Genomic DNA, 23,098 nt, shown 5'->3' with positions numbered 1-23,098 from the left:
CCCCCCCCCCCGCCGTTCCCCCCCCCGCCCCTCACCTGAGACGCTCTGCCGGCTGGAGTCGGCGTCCCCGTTGGCGGCGCTGGCGGCGCTGGGCGCGCTGTTGTCCACCCCGCCCAGCAGAGGGCGCAGGTGGCTCACCGAGACCTGCTCGATGAAGGAGGTGCCGTACTTGCGGAAGTACCACCACTCGAAGATCTGCAACACACAGGCGGCGCGCGCCGCGTCAGCCACCGGCCGTTAACGGCTGCTCCCCCTCCCCTCCGCCCCAGCCTCCCTCAGCATGGCGCCGCCGCCCTGACAGGGAGCAGGGCCGGGCGGGCAGCCTCCCGCCTCACCTCCACGGAGGCACCTGGCGGCGGCTTCCCCGCCCGAGGGGCCGCCGGGCCCGTTCGCCTCACAGCGGCCCGCCGGCCTCCCTCCCTCCCTCCCTCCCGGCGGCGCACCGAGAGATCCAAGTCCGTGCCGAATCTGGCAAACCGCTTTAAAAACCTGCTTTACAGGAGGTGAAATATCTCAATCTTGTCAGGAAAAAATTCAGCCCCGTGAATGGGATGCTGCAGTCAGCAATATTCGCCTCCCCTCTCCTCTGCAGTCAAGGGAGAGCGAGGAAGAGCAGGTTTGCTTGTTTTCCCAACAATTCTTCCCAAGGAATTTTAATTTAAAAAATGTTAAAAATATCAAACAAACTCCAGGAAGCTGAATTCTGTTCTTTTAAGGATTTTTTTTTCCCCTCAAACTGAACTGTGTTTTGTTTTGTTTTGCTGACTTGGGCTGATTCCCAATTAATTTTATTTTCAGGCTTTTGGTTCAGCTAGCAAATCAGAAAAAAAAAAGATTATTTACCGAGCTCTACTTGGAAAATTATTCCACAGCCTAAAAGAACCCCTTATAATTGAAATTACATACATAATATATATTTGTGGTATTTTCACCAAGAAATTACTTTCTTGGTTAAGAATACACATATTTCAGGAAACCACATAAACCTGGAAATGAAGACTATTTCATATGAATAGGGAAAAGGTTTTGACTGTAAAAATTTCGAAGGCACGCACGCTTATAATGAGTATGTAAAATGAGTGTATTTTGCAGTTGCACTTCAATCATCACCCAAACATTTATATAACAGCTGAAACAAAAGCGAATCAAAGGGGTTTTGAAAATTTGGTAGTTCTTCGTAATATTGATTGCACTAGAAATTGTGAATGAACGATCTCTTTCTATATTACTCGGTGTCTCCATGTTTTATGCCAGTGCTGAAAGCTTTTACAAAATCTCTACAAAAAAAAAAAAAAAAAAAAAAGGGTTATTTATTAATTCTTACTACAACTAGGAACAATCAGCAACTGACTTCTGTCTCCATGGGATTGTCTGTAGATCACAGAATCACAGAATGGTTTGGGTTGGAAGGGAACTTAAAGATCATCGAGTTCCAACCCCCCTGCCATGGGCAGCGACACCTCCCACCAGACCAGGTTGCTCAAAGCCCCATCCAGCCTGGCCTTGAACACCTCCAGGGATGGGGCATCCACGACCTCCCTGGGCAACCTGTTCCAGTGTCTCACCACCCTCACTGTAAATAATTTCTTTTCTAGTATCTAATCTAAATCTCCCCTCTTCCAGTTTAAAACCATTACCCTATGTCCTATCGCTACTCTCCCTGACAAAGAGTCCCTCTCCAGCTCTCCTGTAGGCTCCCTTGAGGTATTGAAAGGCCACTATAAGGTCTCCCCGGAGCCTTCTCTTCTCCAGGCTGAACAACCCCAGCTCTCTCAGCCTGTCCTCATAGGAGAGGTGCTCCATCCCTCTGATCATCTTCATGGCCCTCCGCTGGACCCATTCCAGCAAATCCATGTCCTTCCTGTGTTGAGGACTCCAAAGTTGGACACAGTACTCCAGGTGGGGTCTCACAAGCGCAGAGTAGAGTGGCAGAATCACCTTCCGTGACCTGCTGGCCATGCTTCTCCTGATGCAGCCCAGGATGAGGTTGGCTTTACTGGGCTGCCAGTGCACATTGCCGGCTCATGTTGAGCTTCTCATCCACCAACACCCCCAAGTCCTTCTCCTCAGGGCTGCTCTCCAGCCATTCTCCGCCCAACCTCTATTTGTGCCTGGGGTTGCCATATCCCAGGTGCAGGACCCTGCACTTGGCTTGGTTAAACTTCATGCGATTTGCAGGAGCCCACCTCTCCAGCCTGTCCAGGTCCCTCTGGATGGCGTCCCTTCCCTCCAGCATGTTGACCGCACCTCCAAGTTTGGTGTCATCGGCAAACTTGCTGAGGGTGCACTCTATCCCACTGTCCATGTCTCCAACAAAGATGTTGAACAGCACTGGTCCCAGTACAGACCCCTGAGGAACACCACTCGTTACTGGCCGCCAATTGGACATTGAGCCATTGACCACAACCCTTTGAGTGCAGCCATCCAGCCAGCTCCTTATTCACCGAGTGGTCCATCCATCGAATCCACTAGTTTCTAATTTTGAGACCAGGATGTCATGCGGGACAGTTCTGAATGGTTTGCATAAGTCCAGGTAGATGACATCTGTTGCTCTGCCCTTGTCTACCAAACATGTGGCAATATCATAAAAGGCCACAAAATTTGTCAGGCACGATTTGCCCTTGGTGAAGCCATGTTGGCTGTCTCCAGTCACCTCCTTATTGTCCATGTGCCTTAGCAGAGATTCCAGGAGGATCAGCTCCATCATCTTGCCAGGCACAGAGGTGAGACTGACTGGCCTGTAGTTCCCTTTTTTTCCTTTTTTAAATATTGGGGTTACGTTCCCTTTTTTCCAGTCTGCAGGAACTTCGCCAGATTGCCACAATTTCTCAAATATGATGGAAAGCGGCTTAGCTTTTCTCTCTTAGATAAGACATACCTTTTTTTCTCCTCCCTTTGAACCATTCCATAGGGGAAAAGCAGAAGATAAACCTTCTGGCATAGTAAGAAAATGTTCCTCCAATGGCACACATCCTCCAAAGGATACTCCAACACATTCTGCACTGAGGCTTCCCCTAAATGCAGCTGTGCTGTTAAAGCATCTAGGGCATTCATATGGAGGAAGCTGCATTGGAATGGGCAGTGAGTGGGAACGTGGCTGGTGGCCACCTGAGGCAAGTTCACAGAAGAGTGTGTGGCAGCCCTGGAGATCACTCGGTCCCTAAAACAATCTAATGGCTCTTCTAGGAGACATCAGCAAGGACCAGTGGAGCAGTCTGATGAGAAGACAGAAGGGGTATGAGAACGTGTAAAAGGTCACAAGCACTTGGGAAGGTAAACAGATGGTCACAGAGGACCAAGAACATAAACACACCCAGATCTTTGTGAACTCTTCGTCCCAGGCAAAACACTGAAAAGCCACAGAGCCTGGACAGTTCCTCCTCATGCAGGCTCACAGCATGTTTATCACTGTACATGTTCCATCAGCGGGTGCTTGCAGCAGCGCCCAGGTGGGAATCCCGGGAGCCAGGGACAGAACACTGAGGAATATCGCTCTGCACTGATACACACCGCTGCCTCCAACACTGGAGCTGGTGGAGCTGGCACAGGTGAGCCAGCTTTGGGTTTAGATCTCATGCTCTTGGGCACACAACACTTTCTAAAGGGTTTTGAATTTAAATGATCTGAGAGAGCATCATAAGCTAAGCAGGCAGCAAGTGGCAATCCACGAGAGAAAGGCTGTGCTGTAAGATACAGCCACAGATCTGCTCTGAGCATCTGTTTCCATTTTATCTTTGGAAACTTTGAAGCTTGAACAAATCAAGGCACACAAGCCACAGCTGTACCTGTCCAAGGCCTCAGAGGGAGTGGTTGTTAGGATTCAAACGTTATACTGAGGTGAGGGACACTCGGTAAGAATATCACTGTGACTGCAGTCAGGGGCTGAAGTACAGCTGCCAGACTGGCCGCTCAAAACTCTTGGCAGTTACAGACCATATCTGACAAGCTTCATACTTTCTTTAACAGAAGAAACAACCAGATTTTTCAAAATGTGCTAATAAATTCCTGCTCATTATTTCAATCATCATCAGCTTTTAGATAAAGAGTCAGTAAAACCCAGTGAGCAGCACAAGAGCACTCTTGAGCCCACTTGCCCTGCACAAATGTACACCAGCTGGAAAACTGTCACACTGAATTTCAGTGAAACTGAGGATACAGAAAGAATGTACATATATATGGGGTCACTACTGCAGTTCAGCTGAGTGACAGGAACTTGCTGTAAGTCTCCCTCCCTAGTCTTATGAATACATTAATTACTTTTAAAAATGGCATTAAAGCTCGTAGATTGTTTAAGGCAGCTTTGAAAAATATTTGCAATGTTGAGTGCATCCAGTGCCAGGAAACATCAGCCAGATCTCAATGCATACGGTCTCTTAAGAAATTAAAGCCATAAATCATCATCATAATAAGCCTTGCTTGCAGTGATTTGTTCAGGGTGTATGACAAGGTAATCTATAATCTGGTACTGAAGTCAAAACAATAAATTCTCTTCGCAGAATTTTTGCACCTTTCTCAGACAGTGTCGGCTGTTTTGAAATCTGAGTGTGATAAATTAAATTTGATTTCTAACTGCACCAGGTACTTTGAAAGCAATGTGAAGTCAACAAGCTTTTGACAGTTCAGCAGATGAGAGATCATCTGGCAGAATAATAGCTGACTGTAAGGATTAATTACCCATTGAAAGAGATCTGGATGAGAGAGGAAATTAAGGCAAAAGATCATTTCTGCACCACCTCTGAAAGAAAAGGCCACCTCATTTCTGTCATACACATACAGTGGGAAGGAAGGTCATCTTCACAGACCTTGTCCCTTCACAGCAGTGGCAAACTTCTCTGGCTTCTTTCTAGTTGGTGCCTGTGCTTTCAAATTGGAACAGGGTCAAACATCTCCAAACCCTCAAGAGATCTTTGAAACCCTTAAGTTCACGAAGGCCGAGTTAAAACCCTGTTCTGAACATTTCCAGCTTTGCATGTTTAGAATTCCAAATCTAGAGTCTTTATTTTTTAATTGGGCATGGGTAATGATTAATACAAGAGTATTTGACTTTGGAAAACCCTTATGGATGATTTCTAGAAATGCATGGCTATGAAAAAAACAACTTGTAGGTGACAAATATAGTTGGGTTAAGTAAGAGCTGGTAAATCACTCATATGTCTTCTTAATGTATTGCAGATACTTGTTTTGGACTTTTTTTGGTTTTGCTTCTCTGGGCAGCTACTTCTCTTCCCCTGTGCAATGAAAACATAACAGTCATCCTCTTTCTTATCTCTGCTCTCACATACAATCCCAGATAATTTATTTCTCTGTGTAGCAACAAATCTCTTCTGCATCACTTGGATATCTGATCTTCCCGCCTGGTTTTTCAGAACAGATATTCCATCCTAAATGCATCATTTCACAAGGGATGATTTTGAAGATGGTTCTCACTGGACCAAGTAGTGATGTCTATCAGCAGTTTGAATTATGCTTTCCTGTTTATCATATCTGAGACAGGCATCCTCTCCTACAGCGAACACTCTCTGCAGTCCTCAGTGCATGTGCATTGAGTCTTCAACAGAAGCAGTAAAGGATTTTTTTTGGTGGCAAATTCCAAAGCTCAGAGTTCTCATTCAGTCTTGTAATGAGGCTTCCAGGTCTCAGAGGAGTAAGATTTGGGGTACTCTTATAATATGAGGGGTGTTAACAACCAATCTAATGGGTTTAAATGAAACTTAACTCTCTCAAGGAACAGGATAACCACAGCAGAACTTGATTCAATGGTTAAGCCTATTTGATAAGCAAAATGGGACGACAGCATAGGTTTGGCTGGCTCAGTCACCCGTGCGGTTTGTTTGCTAGCACGCTGCCCAGCCTGTGCCAACTCTCCCAGGCAATGACTTGATATCTTCTGGGGATATCACAGCCCAGGGATTGTTTCCAGTAGACAGTATGGAAAAGATCATCCCATTTTGGGAGGCAAGAGTGTTTATCCATATGAATGTGACTACACAATGCCACTTGGCCTTTGGATAAAGCAAGCCCCTAGTCTGTTTTATTTAGCTGTTAGGGTAGCCAGTGACTCAAACAGATCCTCCAGTCCTGCCCAGTTGCTTCTAAGAAAAAAATACACAGTACACCTCAGACCATGCTCTCAGTGTCTCAGTCCTGAAGGCTATGCAGCTCCTTTCCTTCTGGGTGAAATACATCCGTTTAGCCTCATCTTAGACTCTGCTCCTGGTTACCGAATGCCCACTTGTCTTATCTCAAGGAGTCAGCATGAGAAGATATGTGCTAACGAGCAGCTTATTCAAAACAGCTATTTACTTACACTTTCTACCTCTAGAAATACAGAAATGGGAAAGAAAATAATATATTGCCTGGGCTAAGTATAGTACATCTCAGCACTGGGTAGAACCCAGCTACTTATGATACCTTGCTTTCATCTGAGGACTGGGTTGTAGCCTGCCTTCCTATAGACCCTTCCTCTCTCATCTGCTCCTTGGCAAGTGTTTCCAGTTTATTAGGAACTCCCTACAAGGATTCTGCCCTCCCTGACCTGTCAGCCTCTGCTGAGCAAAGCAGAAACTTTGAACAATTACCACATATCACTTTTCAGCCACCAAAGATTGTCCCTGCACAATTGTCGGACTTCCCTGGAGTCTGTGGGAAAACACAGAACTCAGTCACCTTTCTGCCCCTCTGCAGCAAAGGTAAGGAAACAAGCAGAAGAACAATTAATACCTACAGAAAATAAGAGAGGTCCCTTCTGTGTTATTCAGGTCCTCTCTCAGACTTCTGTACTAACACCATTGGCTACAAAAGGCTGGGACTCCTACATACTATACACATGCTGTGGCAGTTGCAGACAGGCCAGCTGCTCAGCACTAAGTAGTGTATAGACTCAGCACTCATGCTCTACCTCTATAGACTGGCTTTCTAATTCTTATCTGTGGAAGATCTGGTATTTGTTCATTGCAGAATGTTTCTCATCGTGAAGCAGAAAACTCTTATTATTGTCCCAAACTCTGAAGTAGAATAGCGAGGCATTCTTGGTGGAGATTCAAAATTGGGGTTCATTTCTGCCTGTGCTTTGTTAGGACTGATACTCTATCAGTTTGCAGTGCAAATGCCACCCACATATGCTAACCAACTTTCACTCTGGCACTCTGTATGTTAAATATGTGGCCTTATTTAGAAATCTTACTGGCATTTACATAGTTCCAGTTCACAGCGTTTACTGGACGTCAGTTGTGTTTCATGACAGTTTTATTACCCTACCTGCGGAAAAGCTTAGCCTCTCAGACACGGAATACAATACAGCTCATTGTATTCTGTGAGACAGAACCCTGGTTTTTACTTGATTAAAAGTAACTGTGGTGGAACCAAGTTTCCAATACAGTATTTTGAATGCAGCTTGAGACTTAATTTGGTTTGTATTTTTGATGCCTAAAATAGTGCAGAAATGAATTAAATACATGCTAAATTGTTCATTTTAAACTAGTGATTCAATTGAATGAATGCTTTCCTGAATGAATTAAATATGAATTAAATTTTTTCATTTTAAACTATGTGCTGTAGTCAAGTAATTATTAAAGAGAATGCTTGAGACGATAGGAAAGTCTTTTTTGTATGGTTCTGAGCTATCCAGAAAAGAAAAAAGAAAAATCTGCAATCCTTGTTTCATTTAAGTCACATTGCCTACAGCAAGGCCAGAATTTTACCTAAAGAATGAAAACAAAGAGACAAAATAAGAGAGGAAAGTAGTGTTTTGCAAAGGAGTTCGCATAGCATGCAATTGCCCAAAGCTGAACTCTGCAGTCTTTGTTTCATGACCCAGACATGAAATAGGAAAAGCATTCACTTTCCCATCAGTTACCACACTTCTGAAATGATGGAATTTTCCATCATTTCATAACCTGCAGTGCTGTGATTTCTCCTTCTGATTAGGAGTTGCAGCCAACTGATAATGGAAAGAAATCTGCCAGACCATATGGTGGAAAATTCCAAGGAATATTAGCACATCTAGTCTGAAAAATAGCCCAGCGATGCAGATTTGACAAGAGAATGTTTATTTTACAAAAGAGCTTCACTTAATACCATTAGCAGGACTAAGAATCCTTTAGAACTGTAGATGCTCTGTAGTATGATAGATAAATGGGTGGTAATGCAGGCAATTCAGCATGTTACAGGGCCACTGGTAAACAACAAGATTATAATTAATATCTGAAGCACAATTGGGCTAGTGACTGGCTACCACTACCTCACTAGAACCGGTCCAGCTGTATTTCCTGATGCATGGTCTGTTCAACTTGCAATTTCTTCTCTCCATGACCATGTCTGCTGAGTTCCTTTTCCATCATCCAGTGTACAGACCACATGTTCCTCTCAGCCCAGACACTGGTCCCTACAGTCTGGGGTGCCTGCCTATTACCTGCCTGGCCTATGTATCTTTTGCACATTTAGGATGGTGGCATATGAACAGCAGACAGCAACTGATAGCAGTAGTGAAGATCCATGAAAAAGGCTTTCAATCTTCTTTCAGTCTGTGTCTACATCTTCATCACCTCATTGTTCCTTCAACTTGTTTGTAATGGACTTTGTCATACAGAATTTAGTGAATTTATTCGGTTAAGGCTCACTCAGTCTAATCTCTTCTTGGAAGACTTCTATTTGTGCCCTTTTCCCCCTTCGTCATATCACAGTCTTGAACGCTCCTTGCCACTTCCTTCTTGTACTTTCCACCAAAGTACAGCACTTAGAAATTTCTTGCTTACAAGTCTCCTACTGAGCTCGTTCCTCAGAAATTGCCTTCATGACTACAGTACAAAATGTACCTGAGTTTGCAATCATGCTATACACAGAATTTAGTTACAGACAATTGAGTCTCTTTAGGGGTTTTGTTCCTGTTTGATTCTGTAAGGTATTTCCATAGAGCAAAAACTGTCTTTTTCTTGCTACCTCCTCCTGCTGTCTTCCATCTCTAATAACAAATACGGAGTTGTGCCTGTGGAACCCATGTGTTTCTGTCATTCCTTTTCATCTTGGCGGTGGAGCCTGGCCTTTTCTTCTTCCTGAATGACAGTACTGACTAACATTCAGTATTTTCTTCCCATGAATTTGAGTGAGTTGTGCTGAAATGAATCCAAGTCTTACAGGTCTGGCTCCTGTTCATATTCTGGAAGACCTGCTGGTGCCTCTGGAGCTGCGTCCTGTGCTTTGTGGCTCAATCCATACAAGGATGATGAATGCCCAAGGTGCAGACATTAAGTAATTGCCTTCTGCTACAAGGAAACCCCAGAGCAAGGCACAGCAGCAGCGCAGCTGATACTTTATACACCTGAAATCATCTAAGTGATGAGAGTCTCACAGGCATTCAGGAATCAAGGATGCCATTTCTTTGTCTACATCAGCTGCAGGCAATGTTGAAGTGAGAGGTGCGGATTTCCCACACCAAACTGATAGTGTTTAGTTAGGATCCTACTTCTTTCCAGGTTTTTCTGAGGTCAGTAGATCCGAGGTGATGTGAACCAGCCCCTAGCCATGTCTCTCTCTTTTCACTTACCACTGCAGTAACTGCACTCCTAAAATTGGTCCCATTGGTCTCCTAATTACATGCCTAGTTTGGTGAGGGAGGGTCTGCAGCTTGCATCCAGCAGATTTTAAAAGCATACAGCTTGTTTTCAGACAAAGGACCTAAGACTGATTGAACAAACAAGACAAAACCAAAGACAACCTTTTCCTGAGGAGGGAAAGTGGAGAGGGAGGTGCTGAGCTCTTCTCTCTGGTATCCAGTGATAGGACACGTGGGAATGGTTCAAAGCTGCGCCAGGGGAGGTTTAGGACATTAGGAAGCATTTCTTTACCAAGAGGGTGGTAAAACACTGGAACAGCCTTCCTGGAGAGGTGGTCAATGCCCTCAAAACCTGTCAGTGTTTACGAGGCATTTGGACAATGGCCTTAATAATATGCTTTCACTTTTGGTCAGCCCTGAAGTGGTCAGGCAGCAGGACCAGATGATCGCTGTAGGTCCTTTCCAATGGAAATATTCTATTCTATTCTATTTTATTCTACTCTATTCTATTTATTTGTGTAAGTAGAAAACCAGCTCTCAGAAGTGAGGAAACAGAACAGCCCAGCATAAGCATAATACCCTAAGTACACCATGCAGATTGTTCAATTTTTTAAATTCCATTTGTTTCTATGAAGACTCTGAATAAAATCAGAGCAAATGCTCTGCTTTGGACTCCTGCACTGCGATGGCATTATGATTCACTCCACTGCATCAGTTTGCACAGTGAAACCCTAAAGGGATTACATATGGAAGGAGGGGGTTTTAAATGGCTTAAAAATACTTTTCAGGCCTTTAAGCGAATCGGCAGATATGTATTGAAAAGATTTTAAAAGTGAAGATCTGAAATAATTATCCCTTGGAATCTTGGCACCAGAACTGGGTTCATTGCTAATATTCTGCTTGCTGTTTCTCTAATAAGTCCTGCTGTGACTTTCTGAAAGGACCACACTAAGCTGAGGTAGTTGGTACCTCTCCTCTTCTTCTTACCATCCTGTTTATTTCTGTAGCACTTATTGGTGGAAACACTTAACATGCAGACGCTTGTTAGGAATTACTATAGGGTTGCTAGTGGGACACATTGTCCTTTAAGACTTCTTTTTTTCAAAGACACATAGCACTGAAATATTTTCTCTTTTTTTTTTTTTGTTCCCACAGAAAAAGAAGTAAAAAGAAAGAAATCTACATTTTATGTATTGCAGAAATACAAGTTTAAGGAAAAAAAAAAAGACACCTATTACTCTGGATAAAGTCTGAAATCCCATTCTGGATAACAAAATCAATTTGTAAAGTGATATTAATATATCTAGTACTTACCAATATAAGTCCCGAGATTAATGAGGAAGTGCCTGTCAGGGCAACATAGAACTTGGGGGTTAATGTGTTCAAAAACATGCTCACTGAAAAAGAAAAGAGAGGAAACCATGAGTACAAGAGCAGGACATGTTCTCCACATGTGTCCCCTCCTCCTCCCAACCGCTGTCCAACTTCAGATAAGTTATTACCTTAATTCTGATAAAAAAGACAGTTGAAAGAACATCCTGTTCCATCTGCCTAACACTCTGCGGAGCACTAGACTGCCACATGCAGAATTTTGTTTTCACAACAGACTCAATCATAAGGCATTGGAAAACAGTTGCACATTCCTATTCCAGTCAGCGCTCCCCTGACACTGAGTTCAGGATTCCCCATGATATATCATAGAATCATAGAATCATTCAGGTTGGAAAAGACCCTTGGGATCGAGTCCAGCCATCAGCCCTACTCTACAAAGTTCTCCCCTACACCATATCTCCCAACACCGCATCTAAATGACTCTTTAAACACATTCAGGGATGGAGACTCAACCACCTCCCTGGGCAGCCTATTCCAGGGTCTGACCACTCTTTCTGTGAAGAATTGTTTCCTAATGTCCAGTCTAAACCTACCCTGTTTTAGCTTGAAGCCATTCCATCTCATTCTATCGCTAATTACACGTGAAAAGAGACCAGCACCAACCTCTTTACAATGTCCTTTCAAGTAGTTGTAGAGAGTGATGAGGTCTCCCCTCAGTCTGCTCTTCCTATGGAAGACATTTTATTATCTGCCTTTGCTACTCTGTTGCAGTTAGAAATTTTAGGGGTCAGTCTCAATGTCCTGCATTCAACATTATCTCAATGTGCTGTGATCTTGGTGAAACTATCAGGACAAATTTTTAAAAGCCTTTTACATATCATTACATTGGTTCTCACTTACAAAGTAGGAGATAATAGCATTTCCCTAACTCATTCCATTGCACTGAAGTTGGTGAACCACTCAGTATCACAACAGGGAATAAATGCATAAAGCAGATTAGGAAAAGACCTAAATGGCTTTCTGATAATTAGGGGTGAAAAGCATGCTAGCTGTCCAGATTATCTGAAATCTAGGGCCAAAGCAAAGTCAGACAAACTGCAAGGAATGGCAATTCCACCTGTACGGGCTTCTGGAAATTCAAAGAGCTTTTCTAGTCATATCACATTTTGGAAGCTGCTGAAAGAATCACCAGGTAGTTGTGCTCGGCCCCACCCCCGAAAATCCCTCTGGCCTTAAGAGAATAAAAGAATCTTTTTATAGGTTTTGGATCACTCTACAGGAGCTACTAGAGAGAACTGGAGCTCTTCCACTGAATTCTAGATTTTTTTAAACTCTCAACTTCCCATCACCTCCATCTTCCACAAATGAAAACATTCTCCTTAAACTACATGGAGGGTTAGAATGTGTTCTGTAAAAAACCCCACTGGTCTCATCCTTAACCAATGCCGAAGTGTTTCTCATACGTATGTAACATATATCTATATACACACATATATATTTGTAAATATACATGCATCCATGACTGGAGAGGGAACTGACAATAGGCAGCAGGTAAAATTAAAAGACTTGTAGCAGATTACCAAACAGTCATTAAAAAACACTGATAAAAGACCTGGATGTGTAGGTGGGAGGCCCTTGGTTCATTCTGTTCCCTTTAGAAATGACACTTACTGAAATTAAGTAACACGGAGCCAAAAAATGAGAAGATGACAACAACAGCAGGAAACAAATCATCAAACATATGATTAAGTTTCCATGACCAGTAAAACAGAAAATTGTTTTCCAGAAATGCATCACTAAAAGAGACTGAAGCTCTGCAATTCAGCTGTTTTGTTTGGGGTTTGGCTTCCTATTTTCTATTTTACTTTTTTTTTTCTTGAAAAAGGTATAAACTGTTAAAATGGAAGAGTCATTTTCTGGTCCACTGGAGTGGCATGAAGCACCAAGCTGATATAGTTTGGTGGCTTTTAATTCCATTGTACATTTTCTTTCACAAATGAGTAGGATGCCAGATTCTCAGTTAGTGTAAATCAGTATAACATCCCCAATTTTACTGTGTGCAACACAGCTACTCTGATTTATGCCAGCTCTGGCTCAATCGTTGAGATTTTCCAACATCTTAGTTCTTTTTTTTTTTCTGTTCTCATTCTTTTTTTCTTTCTTTTCTTTTTTATTGTCTAATAGAAGCTGACTTTGAAATAGTAGTCCCTGCTTTCTCCAGCCCCAGTATCCGTTAAGAAGGAAGAGGAATGGAGAGACTGAAATAGCTTTTGCTTCTATGAACCACCATGAGTCCTTTAGAAGAAACATTCCACATTCTGGAATGCAAACATAAGCCAGAGACATAATCAAACTGTGTCACTGGGGAAATTTCAGACTGCCAGTGAAATTACTTCCTCTGCTTAGGTCAGGATATTCCTGAGAGAGAGTACGCTATGATGGGATATAGATGTCCATGTTCCCCGTGTAGCACAGTGCTGCTGCAGTGCCAAAAATAACATGAAAAGCCAGGCAGCAGGAGACTTTACAGAAGTGCTTTCTCTTTCATTCCTTCACCATAGTTTCACAGCTCATGGAATGTTGGAACTTTTCCTATTAAAATGGAAAAATTTTCCCATTACCCTGGAGGAAGTTTGGTTTCTAAAGTTGTGAAGCCTCCAGTGTTTCAGAAGATTCCACGTGAGGATATCCACTGACTAAGGATATAGTCTATTTGCTTTAAATTCCTATTGCCTGTTTCACTAAGAAATGCTGCAAAGAGAACAAAGTTTCTTAAGCAGTGATGAGATACTCACTTATCATTACTGACTGCCATCAATAAAATTCGCTTTGGGAAATGCATGGCTATTTGGACGAGCCCTCTCAACAAATGAGCTCCACGGAACTCATCAGTGGAGTAGAATGAATGAGGCTCTTAAGAAATCCTGTTGGCTTTTCTCTGTCACCGCTACTTTACAAGCAATGTACACCGGTTTACAGACAAACCCTCAGATCTGAATGGAGATAGGATTTTATTTATCTGTCATTTGCACCAGTGTTACTGCTTTCTGCTCTGCTTGCATGTATGCTGGTGCTCCTGTGTGCTCTTTTCTACAGGCTGCCACAACCCCTCACTTTCACAGTTTAGTCCTGGGAACTGGCAAGGTGAACTGGTACAACACTGGATGCTTTTAGATTGTATGGGCCAGACTTCCAGGTAACTGGAATAGCTCAGATCATTTGCCAGAGCTGCACTCAACTACCAGAGCTGCTTATCTGGACTGCATCTCCCTAATCCTTTTGCCATTCTTCTTCCCATTCATTAAATCTTCTGTTCCATTATGAAAACTATCAACTTTTGCCAATTATTAACTACCCTCCCGGTCCCTTTGTCTCCATAAATATTAACAAAAGCAAACATTTTCTAATAAGAAACATATCTCCAAAACAGCAAAACTAAGCACCAAAGGATCTGTGGTCAGACTATTTTTATTCTGAAGTCAACAAGAATTCAGTCATTGTTTCAGTGAACACTGCATCAAGGCTAGTTCTCATAATATTAATCCCCAAGGTAAAAATCAACCCACTTTGGGGTTATCTGATATACATGATAATCCAAAAGGGAGAATTTCTTTACAGTCAGTATTCTGACACTGGAGAATTCACTATCATAGCCAACGTTTCTGTCCTGTAGCAGACTCAGGTTTCCTTCACTATGTTGCAGTAAACTAGAGCCATCAGATAATACTAAATGCCCATCTGCCTAAATTTGGATAGTAGTATTTTTCTTCTCTGTTCATTTCAATTTCATGAAGTGGCAGTATTGAGGAGCAGAGAGATTTCTGAAAAATGAGAGTTGAAGATACTGGCAGAAAATAATGCAGAATAAAGAAGCCAAGTAGAATCACCAGCGAAAGGTGGTACTGTCTGTCCATTATTCTGGATTCATAACACGCTGGCATATGCCTAATTATTCCTGCCCACAAAGGGAAGATGGTGCAGTTATTCAGCTTGGAGTATCACCTCTTGTCTGTAACTTGGTAGGACTTAAAAAGGGCAACTAATGAGTATCTCAAGAAAGAAACTTGCCTGGTGTTCCTGCAGTGCCAACTCATTTGAATTTGCTGTCAAATCCCAATTATCTCCACGGGGTTTTGATGATGAGTGATTTATTTTAGGTGTGTTAGTAGAGATGATGGAGTACAGTACAGCCTGATGGGTTTTTTTTTGAAAGAAAACCAGCATGACCTATAAATGCTGCCTAAACAAGCCAAGCATGTGTGCTTTATGAGAGGCTCCTGGCCTTACAAATACCCACCTCCCTCTTTCTTCCCTTCTTTTTATTGCTTTCATTTTATTCACGCTTGAGTCATCCAGAATAAGGCACTATTTACATTTCCAAAAGTGCCTAAGTTACATTGGTAAATCATTCCATCCTGTATAATATGTATAGTATGTAGGGAAGGACTGTTATTGGTAACTGTGCATGCTCACAGAGATGAATTGACATCCTCTTCAATTCATGGCAGACAAGCCAAAAAAGCACACAAGTCATATCTAATATTCTCTGTTGAGGCTAATCAAAAGAGGTGATTGAAATGGTCTTGAAAGCTGATGCCATTTCATTCCTGTTATATATGTTATTCATTGCCAATACTCGTGATTCATTCTGAACACGGGAATAAGCAACAGAGAAAAATCCAGATATTTTCAAGCAACCAAATCCTCGAATCACGTAAAATGTATCACTCAGGGTGATAAAACATTATGTTGCTTTAGAAATACCGGGGTTAAACTGCTCAAAGTATCATCCTGCTGGTGTGTCAGTTAATTACATTAGAAGGTCATTAGGGGAAGGAGCACTGCAAACTACCTTCTATTCCCATTTGGATCTGCTAAAATGATAGCCCCATTACCTACTTCTGAATGTGAGGCTATGTAGCTTGCACAGTAGGGTGCAAATAAAAATTTAATAGCAATGTTACATAAATCATATACACAAACAGATCAAGCAAAGACAGGACTGCATCATTTATGACACTTCTAAGAGGAAAAATAATTCCCCAAACAGAATGCTATCTTAAAATACGGGTAAAATTAAATATGTATCAATAACTCAGTATAAATAAAAAGATGCATTGCAGACCTAGAATTAAAGATCAAACATCCAAATATATTGAAATAGACCCGAAGTCACAGCTCTTTTTGTCTCAGTATCTCTGCTCTCTTAAATGAGACAACGCTTCTGGGTACAGTAGTAACCAAATAGCCAGAAAACATAGAAAATCTTATAGTCACAGAGCCCTTCTAGTGCATTATTGGTCCTTAAGTTGTCATGGCTAAAATATCTGTGGCCCTAAGAAAATTTGCTGCACCTTCTGTCTCCATCCTCCTTAATATTTGCTGGGTGTGCAGACCAATGCAAATTCTTGTAATGCCAGTGCCAAGAACCCAAATTCTTTAGACAGGCGACAAGCTAAGAAACCTATCATTGAAGACCTTTGACACAGCAATTCAGCTTCTTTTCACTGCAGCCACCCATCCAAGCTGGTGTTCAAACATGGTACAGGGGACGGGGGCAGGGACTGCCTTATTTCACAGGGGCCTCAGCACGGGTTAATGCAGCCCCCTGATTCAAAGTTGCTGCAGCAGTGAAGAACTCTTCCACCAAAGTGTCAGCAAAGAAAGCAAAATAAAGCTCAATAAACTTCTTTGAATAAATGTGTAACATTCCCCTCTCTGAGCACAAAGTGCTGCGTACTCTTGACTTGAATTGAACTATTTATACATAACCTTTCTGAACCCTCAACCCATCCCTCGTACAAATGTTAACAATATGCTTTTGGGAAAACATCCTAGGGTCAGGCTGAATTATGCATGATATACTATGATATCTTCCAGCTCAATATAAATACAAACCCCACCAGATTTAAAGCTAGCAGAGGGTATTGTCTCAGAAAAAGATATAATTTCCCAGGATTTTTCCTGGGAAACTACCAAGATTTTTCTTCTAACTTCTTCAGACTGTTTGGAGAAATTACCAAAGTAAGCCTTCAAAGGTTTAAGAATGCTGCAGAGTGAGTTTCATTTTCACTAGGTGCAAATGCTATGCAACTTCCTTCTATAAGGCCTTTGTGTACATCTGTTTTCAAAACGTGAAAAAAATTGTCACTCAGAAACAAACACGTGGCCGTTCCAGGCAGAAACAGCCGGTGTCTCTGTGCTGTGCACAAGGAAATCCAGATGCCCACTCACTTTGTTCAACCACCTACTTTGGTCCTGCAGGCATGAGGCTGAATGGGAGTCACATTCAGACGTCTGGAACCCAAGCTAATGGCCAGCGGAGTCATCTGTTGGTCTCAACGAATGCTGGATCAGAGCCCAGGTGAGAGAAAACAGTGATGTGCCAAAAGGAACCTATTACTTCAGACAAATAATGAACTCCAATTAACTACACACACGCGCATAATCAAAGTTCTCCCCTTACAGATATTTCTAATTAATGAAATAAAACTTTCTTGAGTGAAGACCACCACACTCTCTCTTCTGTTTTTCCACATCTTAAATGTAGGTTTTCCCTTTCAAGAGAATACCTTTACCACAATAAAAAGGGAGACTGAGTAGCAATGGTCTATTCCAGAGAGAAGGCTGGGCATTGTGGGAGAGGCTTTCAGCTGCAAAGCACAGCCCAAAGAGCAGAAAGAGCGGAAGGCAATAATACAGTACCAGTTCCAAGTCAAAAACATTCAAGTTCCTTTACTTATAACTGTAAAATAAAGAGTTTTGAAGGTTGCAGATGACAGCAATAACTTTCTCTCCACTTTGTGACCCAGTGGGCCACTGAGCAAATTATATCCAGCACAGAAGATTGAAAAAAAACTTAGGAAATTCAGTCCATCTTTTCCCAAACAACCCTGCCTGAGGATGGCTAGAAAATCAATTTAATCATTCTCCTCAACATTTTAATGCATTGAATATCTGAAAACCGAAGTTACACAATGGTAAGTGCTGGCCTGCTATTCAACACCAGGTCTATGTTGATGTTACAAGGTCCAAAAGTTATTGGATTGGTCAAAATTCTGCCTCAGTCCTAGCAGGATTTAGTCTGTGCTGGTTCTGGAGTTTTTGGGACTTACATGAATATACTGTGTTCTTCAGAGTGCATTAACCATTCAGCCTGTTAGACATCAAGGTTGCTCATCCCCACTGAGAATAATGTACAGGGAAACATAACTGATAAGAGACAAGAGCCATCATAGAACTGAGGGTAGAAGGACATACAGGTGAATCAAGGAAACCAGATCTGGTTTCTGCAAAAAAGCACTTAGACACTACTATGACTTGAAAAAAGAAAAAGAAAAGAAAACCAGATTAGAGACAGACGAGTATAATACAGAGATGAGTCAAAAGAAAATTAAAAAATGGAATGGGGATAAAAATTATCATGCGTAGAAAGAAGAAGATAGAAACAAGAACAGCAAAAGAGACACAGAAGAATTGACACATGCAACATGAATGTAAATAAAGGCTATTTTTACTTTAGCAAAAGATGGTTTGTGATTCAGAAGTATCTTTTCACTGGGAGAAATAAGACTGCCAACACTCACAGCTTCGGTCATTTAGGAAGAGATACTGTCAACAAGTTATTCCTTGGTATCAAACACACCCCAAGGCCTTGTCTTACAAAATAAAGCCCTTAACACAAGATGCTACTAAAGATTCCCATTCCCAAATATGTTTTCCCAGAATGTCCTGCTAAGGTCAGCTGCCACTTTCCCCCAGGAACAGACAGTCTGGACATACAGGCACAGGATGCGCTACACCCACCCCAAGAAAAAAATTCTCTCTTGTGAATTTAAATTCTAAAACCAACTTAGGACAGCTAGACTCAGACACAGCATTTTGCTACTCCATTTTTCTGAGATCATGAATTCCCTACCTTATGAATTTGGGGAGAATAAAAGCATGGAGAAAAAAAAAGATCAACTTTGCCCCAAGAAAGCAGCTTTTATAATGCAAATTTGCTGCCATATAGTTGCCTCTGCCAAGGGACAGGGATATTTCCTCTTGCTTTCACAATGCAGTGGTGACATGAGTTAATTACACAGCTCCTGTTAATTGCACAGCATGCTGCATGAACACCAAGATTTGCTAATATATTGGCAGCAAAAAACCCGCTAAAAAAACCCCCAAAACCAAAAAAAAACCCCACAGCATTCCCATTTAAAGAAATAGAAAATGAGGGAGAAACCATTTCCTAGGACTTTACAGCCCTTAGCTGTCAGGGATTGAGCTACTGTGCATTTCCTTATGACCAACACAGTGTCCTAATGCTAAAAGCAGACTCCTGGCATTAATAATGTACAAGTGGAAGGGAGGAACTGGGCCAAATAAGAGTGAGGCGCGAAGGATGAACAATGACGTATTGAGCAGAGATATTAATATTTGGATTTTTAGAGATGTGGATGTGTAAAATCGGGTTGTTGTTTGGTTCTTAGTCAAATTCTCTTGCAACGCTTTCAACCTCAATTCGTCTAAAATCAGGCTGCTTGCAAATTGATTTGAAACGCTGTCATTATACACATCTCCCCTGCAGATTTTAAAGTGTCAAGAAACATATGGGCCTTTGTCTTAATTTTTACTTCAGTGTCGCACCGCGTGAGGAAGTGCGCTCTCAGATTTGTGACGGGGGATTTCCTTCACGGTGCAATGCTACAAGGTGTCTTTGTAGGCAGAAACAGTCCAGATATTGGAGAAGGCACCTTCATAGTTAGCTTGTGGTTTCCTTTTCTAATCACACACGTATCAGCATGTGCGTGTACCAGCATTTTCCCCAACACAAAAGCAGGGGAAATCCTGATGTGATGCTACAGTTAAATGAGGATGTATTCCCTGAAAGTCTCTCGTGTGACTGCAGAGCATCATTGTGTATAAACGTCTTCTACCTTCTTTTAGATAAAAGCAGGAGTATACCGAGCTCTTCAGATTACAGCTGTTGCACAGTTTATCAAGTAAATGATTTAAAGACTTTTAAGTCTTCAATTTAAGGCACACAGCAATTGGAGTCTACTGAAAATCAACAGTAATGTATTTCATTGCAAAAATGTACCTACGCACTGCAACAAAATGACCTTATTTTCCACTCTGCAACCCCAAAGTGTTCAAGCAAATCTGTATTTTAAAGTTATTCTTAATATCAACTAATCATTCATGTAACTGAACCGATACAGCTTTATGCAGTTTGGACAAGCACTGTTTGTGAAGTCAAACCTACCTGTTATCTTAACAGTCCCTTATTCTAAGGCATTACACAGATTTATGTGGTTTAGCCTTTCAAAGCTGTATTAAAACAAAAGCCAATTACTAAACCTCATTATCTGGAGTCATTTAAGACAATTAATGGCTTTTGTTCCAAGTGCCAGATCAGCACAGCTCTCTCTATGGAAGAGGGTAAGTTTTGCCCTCTTCTTTCATGCAACACCCGGAGAGGTAACAGCTTCATTAAATCTTTTTGATTTTGGTTCATTAGCCATCTAAAGAATACCCTAAAGTAAAGGTTTGCCACAGTGATTAATTCCAGAGCCACAGATAACAAAGACTAATCTACTCTAGAGAGACAAATCATGCAAAGAGTTTTCACCAACTACTAACACTCCACAAAAGAGAGAATATCCCATGGGTTCCCATTATCCGGGAACCTCTCTCGGAGGAGCTATTCCCATGCTAAAGCAAAAAGAAGCCCATGGACAAAGCCCCCTCAGCTGCCCTGCACCCTCCTTTTGTGCCTCCTTTTGTTCCAGACGGGATTTGATACAAGCACTAAACCTTCAGACAGGAGCAGAGCTACATCTTCCACCCTTGCTTGTGCGTTGCATTCATAGGCGTACAAAGATGAGGAGCATCATGTTTTGTGCATTCAAAAAAAGTCTCAGCAATGAAAAAAATTCAGGAAATATGGCTGAAATTTGCATCTTGACTAAAAAGTTTTACTATTTTTCAGATACAATTTTTTTATAATTCTGGAGAAATATTCTATTTCAGGCATTTCTGTTCTAACCTTGATAGCTTCACTCTATATAGCACATCTATTTTGAGAGTCTCTAAGATGCTGATCTCTTCGCATACAAGAAATTGCAAGGTGCTTCTTGGAATAGAGGAGACTGGAAAGCGTCTCCATAATTAGAGCCAGAAACCTCATGAAAACTCCCTGGAGATCTACAACAGCTAATATCATTACCCTGTTGTTGAAAACTCATCTATGCTTCCTACTTACAAAATCAATAGGATGTTCATTCCATTCTTCTCCTATGAGAAATTTCTACCTATGATAAATTTCTATATGCAGCAGGGATTTTTTTTCCCAGTAATTGATGGCCTGGATAATGTGGCACAAAAAGAAGGGAAAAATAAATTTTCCATCAAGTGTGATTCATTCTTCTTATGTATCTAATAATCAACTTTCCCCTTCAAAGCATTCTTAAAGCTGAGTGACTCACACAGTAATTGTACCAAATGGAAAAGAAGAAAAATTAAGTAAAAAACTTCTACCTCTTTTCCTCCATTTTGAGGTATTTCAAAGAAAGCACAGCAGCAGGTTTGACATGCACTGTATAATTTTCTTTGCCTACCAGCCTCTTGGGACACCCAAAACTTATTAAAATGGAAAGGGCTCTGCGGTAACTCTGTAGCCAGAACTGCAATCTGCATTCAGGACCTGACTGATGAGGAGACAAACTTTGGGGGAGAGTTTTGCATAATAAAGATTTTCAATAGAGTGTGCTCCAGAGAAAGAATTTCCAACCAAATGCACAGCAAATGGCGCAGTGGAGGCTGAGGGAGCACCTCTCTCACACGGCCTTACAGATGTATAGCATGAAGTTCGACTGTTCAAACAGGATCATCTTGTGGCCAGGGTGGTCCTTCTGTCTCAACAGGCAGGGAGTCTCTCTCCAGTGCAATCTCCTCCAAAGGTCTCGTGTATCTGGTAGACAGAACTGGACTGTCCACGGTCTTAAAGCTTGTTTTGTTTCATGAGAAGATAAATAAAATGCCTCTTAGACTACCTCATTAACATTAACAATAATGATGTTATTTGATTTAGCCTTTGATGAGATCCCAGGAGAAAAGGCAGTGCAAGACACCCACTATTTTTCTTACTGAATATTTAATTCCAAACACGAGCCATGGTTGACCTGGCTGAAAGCAACTGTGAAATAGCATTCTGTCCAATAGCGTCTTCCTTAATTTTCCTTGCTTCTGTTTAAAATTAGTGAGTCTTTTCAGAGGTGGGTCTCCTCATGAAGGTAGGAGGGACCGCAGAAGGAGAGGGGCAGGACTTTGCAGGCAGAACTCAGTGGGGCTGGGTCAGCACCTCGCAGAACTGTCACTCAGCCTGCTACAGCCATCAGGCTGCTCAGAAACCCCACACAAATACACTAACCCCAGCACCAACACAGGTTTCCCACCAGCTACCATCAGATCTCTTTTTCTCTAAAGCCCAAAACAGAGGAGATAGAAGTGAAAGATTCAAGCCTAAATTAGCCAAATGTGGCAAACCTGATAGACAAGAAGCTTGCGTGAGAAATAACACTGGTTGCAGGACTTAGTACAACCTCTGTTCTCACCCCTGTTGTTGACCCAGCCAGATACCAGTTTTACTCTAATTTGAAAATTCAAAGTCTAGGTAAAACATTCAGCTGTGTTTGGAAACCCCACGTCTAGGTCCAGTCTGGAACCTGTGCCATTAAATACCCACTTGCCTGTCAGAATTCTCCAGGTGGGCATCAAGCAGCTGAGGAGTGCACCCCACGTTTTAGTAAATAACTGTAGGGAAATACTCTGCCTGTCACACCGTATCAAACTACAGCTGGATCGCAGATATCACGATGCAGAAAGCAGCTTTTAAAAAAAAAAAAGTATTTGTCTTTGTGATTAGTGGTCTACGTTTTGGTTTTTGGACTGTTTTTTGCGCGCTGCCCTGTGAGACAGACAGCGAGCTCAAGGGAGGGCATGTCAGAAGCAAAACTGGTCAGCAATGCTGCCCTTCCCTCCCGCTGCATTGTGCACATCGGGGTCTCACCACACAGGCAGGTAATGACTGAAGATCCTCTTTGCAAGTTCCCCTCCTTGACTCTGACTTGAGGTACGGGAACTCCAAGTTCCTCAAAAATCATGCAAAGATGGCTCAAAGTGAACGTCTGTAATTAGAAACTGGTTTCAAAAGCTTGGTCGGGCAGG

The 23,098-nt window shown here is 42.0% G+C and overlaps 1 protein-coding gene across 3 annotated transcripts in view; it reads right to left on the bottom strand.

Moving 5' to 3' along the window:
• Positions 1-23,098, bottom strand: part of ST7 (suppression of tumorigenicity 7) — a 151,945-nt gene that overhangs the window by 59,814 nt on the left and 69,033 nt on the right. For all 3 annotated transcript variants that reach the window (XM_014964264.1, XM_014964265.1, XM_014964266.1), the window contains exons 2-3: positions 10,865-10,947; positions 36-195 (exon numbers count right to left, since the gene is read on the bottom strand). In XM_014964264.1, coding sequence (XP_014819750.1) covers positions 36-195; positions 10,865-10,947 — 243 coding nt within the window. The remainder of the gene's footprint in view (positions 1-35; positions 196-10,864; positions 10,948-23,098) is intronic.

This window comes from Calidris pugnax, unplaced genomic scaffold (assembly GCF_001431845.1).
Source record: "Calidris pugnax isolate Ruff unplaced genomic scaffold, ASM143184v1 scaffold44, whole genome shotgun sequence".
NCBI classification, from domain to species: domain Eukaryota; kingdom Metazoa; phylum Chordata; class Aves; order Charadriiformes; family Scolopacidae; genus Calidris; species Calidris pugnax.
The sequence above is the reverse complement of the archived record's forward strand: the minus strand, read 5'-3'. Positions and strand labels throughout refer to the sequence as shown.